The sequence below is a fragment of the Arachis ipaensis genome, chromosome B05 (genome assembly GCF_000816755.2).
Source record: "Arachis ipaensis cultivar K30076 chromosome B05, Araip1.1, whole genome shotgun sequence".
Taxonomy (NCBI): Eukaryota; Viridiplantae; Streptophyta; class Magnoliopsida; order Fabales; family Fabaceae; genus Arachis; species Arachis ipaensis.
The window spans coordinates 106,246,353-106,248,637 of record NC_029789.2 but is presented as its reverse complement, the minus strand read 5'-3'; the positions used below and the strand labels follow the sequence as shown (position 1 = coordinate 106,248,637).

The window sequence follows — 2,285 nt, the reverse complement described above, 5'->3', positions numbered from 1 at the left end:
TTTATCTTCCACAATTGTAAGAAAATATTTATGGCCAGCAGTAGATAAAAGTGAGAGTGGTCCCCAAATATCTATATGTAACAAATCAAAAATATATTCTGATTGTGTATTACTAATGGGAAAAGACAATTTCTTTTGTCTAGCCAAGTGGCAAGAATCACAAACATGAGATGATGAAATGCATTCAATAAATGGAAATGTATTTTTCATGATTGACATTCTTTTGGATGGTAAATGACCTAGTCTAGCATGCTATAGAGTTCCTAAATCTTGCTGTATCTCCCTGTGAGTAACGACGTTTTAAATTATTCCACAAGTCTGGAGCTGAGCTAATCCACATCACGCTCTTAGCGATTTCAGGGCTGAGAGAGAGGTTGATCCAGGAGAGGAGAAAATTGTTACCCCTATCCCATGCTTCAAAATTAGGATCACCTTCACCTGGTTTTAGAATGGATCCATCGAGGAATTTCACCTTGTTCTTCGATCTGAGTGCTCTCCACATATCGCGCGACCACGACCACTGATAATAATTTTGAGGTGTCAATTTAAGCGGAATTAGAGCCAAACCAGGACTTTCTCCTGGATGAAGAAAATAAGGGCTAATCGGATCAGAAATTGCAGAAGAGGAACTAGATCTGCCAAGATGTGCCTGGAACTGAGAGAATTGACGTATGAAAGCGGTAAAATTCTCAAAATCTGCAGCGGAATTTGATGAAGGGCTTGCATTCGGATTAGCTAAATTATCTGCCATAGTTGGATCTTCTCACTCTGATACCATGTAAAATGATACCAAGCTTAAAATTCAAGTGAATTACAAAAATAATTATAAGAAAATAAGAAGGTTGGTGATGTACTCTCAGGTCATTGAAATTTAAAGTAATGGAAGAAAAATTAGAAAGAAGTGAAAAGAGAGAATAATTGATTAAAAGAACCACCACAGAGTACTGAGTACCGATTACAATATATATAGCAAAAGGAAAAATAAATTACTAACTAATAGTGCTATAATTATGTCTAACAAACTAACCAACTTGACAACTATACAAAAAACAAACTCTATTATGTTACAGATAATGTCAATTGAAAGTTTTTTTTTCTAATGTATTAAAATTGAATTATTGAAAATTAAATAATATAACATGAATTGACAAAAAAATTATCTTAGATTTATTTGCTTAAAACAATTTTATTTTCTAAAAAATATTTTTTTTCCCTAACATTTTTTATTATCAAATGACATGAATTTAATTTAAATAATTTGCATTAATTTTGTAGCCTCTTGATAAGTTGGAGAAATAAAATCATCAAACCATAGATAATCAAAATGATATTCGAATTTTTCAATGCAAGAATTAAAATTGTAAAGTATAATTATTTATTGTTTTAATTTTTGTTTATTTTAAAAATAAAAAAAAAAACAAAAATAGGATAATAAATAATCTTTTTTATTTTGAAAATTGTAAAGTATAATTTTGTTTTCTCTTTTTGTTTTTATAATTTCCAGAATAAACCAAAAAAAATATACAAATAAAACCTAAAACCTAAATCCCAATATTGATATATAATTGATAAAAAGTTATTCAAAATTTGTATCTCAATATAAACTATTTTATTTTAAAAAAATTTCATCTCAAACATCTATTTAACAATTTTTTTTACCATTTACCCGAATAATTTTGTTCTTAGTTTTATTTTCTCCTTTCCACTCATGAATTATAAACTTGCTTTCGTTTTTTTCACAGACTAATACTGCTTATTTAGTATTTAGGGTAACAAATAACTCACCATCAAAATCTATAGATTCTACGAATTTTTGCCTAAGTCCAAGCCCGTGGCAATGGCCTAACATTTTGGTATCCAAATCCCATTTATACTTTTACAGTAACACTTCATTTTTGTGAATTATCGTATTCTTCTTTTATATCTTTTTATCAAATGTCAAGTGTTCATAGTCACTATTTTTCATGTCACCACAAATATTACCAAAATAAAATTCTATTATAATATAAAAAGATGTTCACGTATTGCATTATATTTACTTGGAATATGATATTTCAACTTTTATAAGTTACGACCATTAAAATTTATATTAAACAATATATTTGGTCAAAATTTGGTGAGTAAAATTGTTGTGTTGTGCACAACAATCATAGAAAGTCTACAGAAATCCTGCAACAGATTTTTTTTTTCCAGCTTAGAATAGATAAAAATGTCCAACCTACCCAATTTGCATTAGATTGGTGCATCATGATCGTTTTGGGAGTTATGACTTATGTAAAGCCTTT

General features: G+C 28.8%; 1 protein-coding gene across 1 annotated transcript; it reads right to left on the bottom strand.

Annotated features, from left to right (window-relative positions):
- On the bottom strand, positions 245–751 carry LOC107640870. Its single transcript, XM_016344372.1, has one exon. It carries the CDS (start codon positions 749–751, stop codon positions 245–247), a length of 507 nt encoding a protein of 168 aa, XP_016199858.1.

Bases quoted from the DNA above. Each gene is read 5' to 3' on its own strand.
- LOC107640870 (XM_016344372.1), bottom strand. From the start codon at position 751: ATGGCAGATAATTTAGCTAATCCGAATGCAAGCCCTTCATCAAATTCC.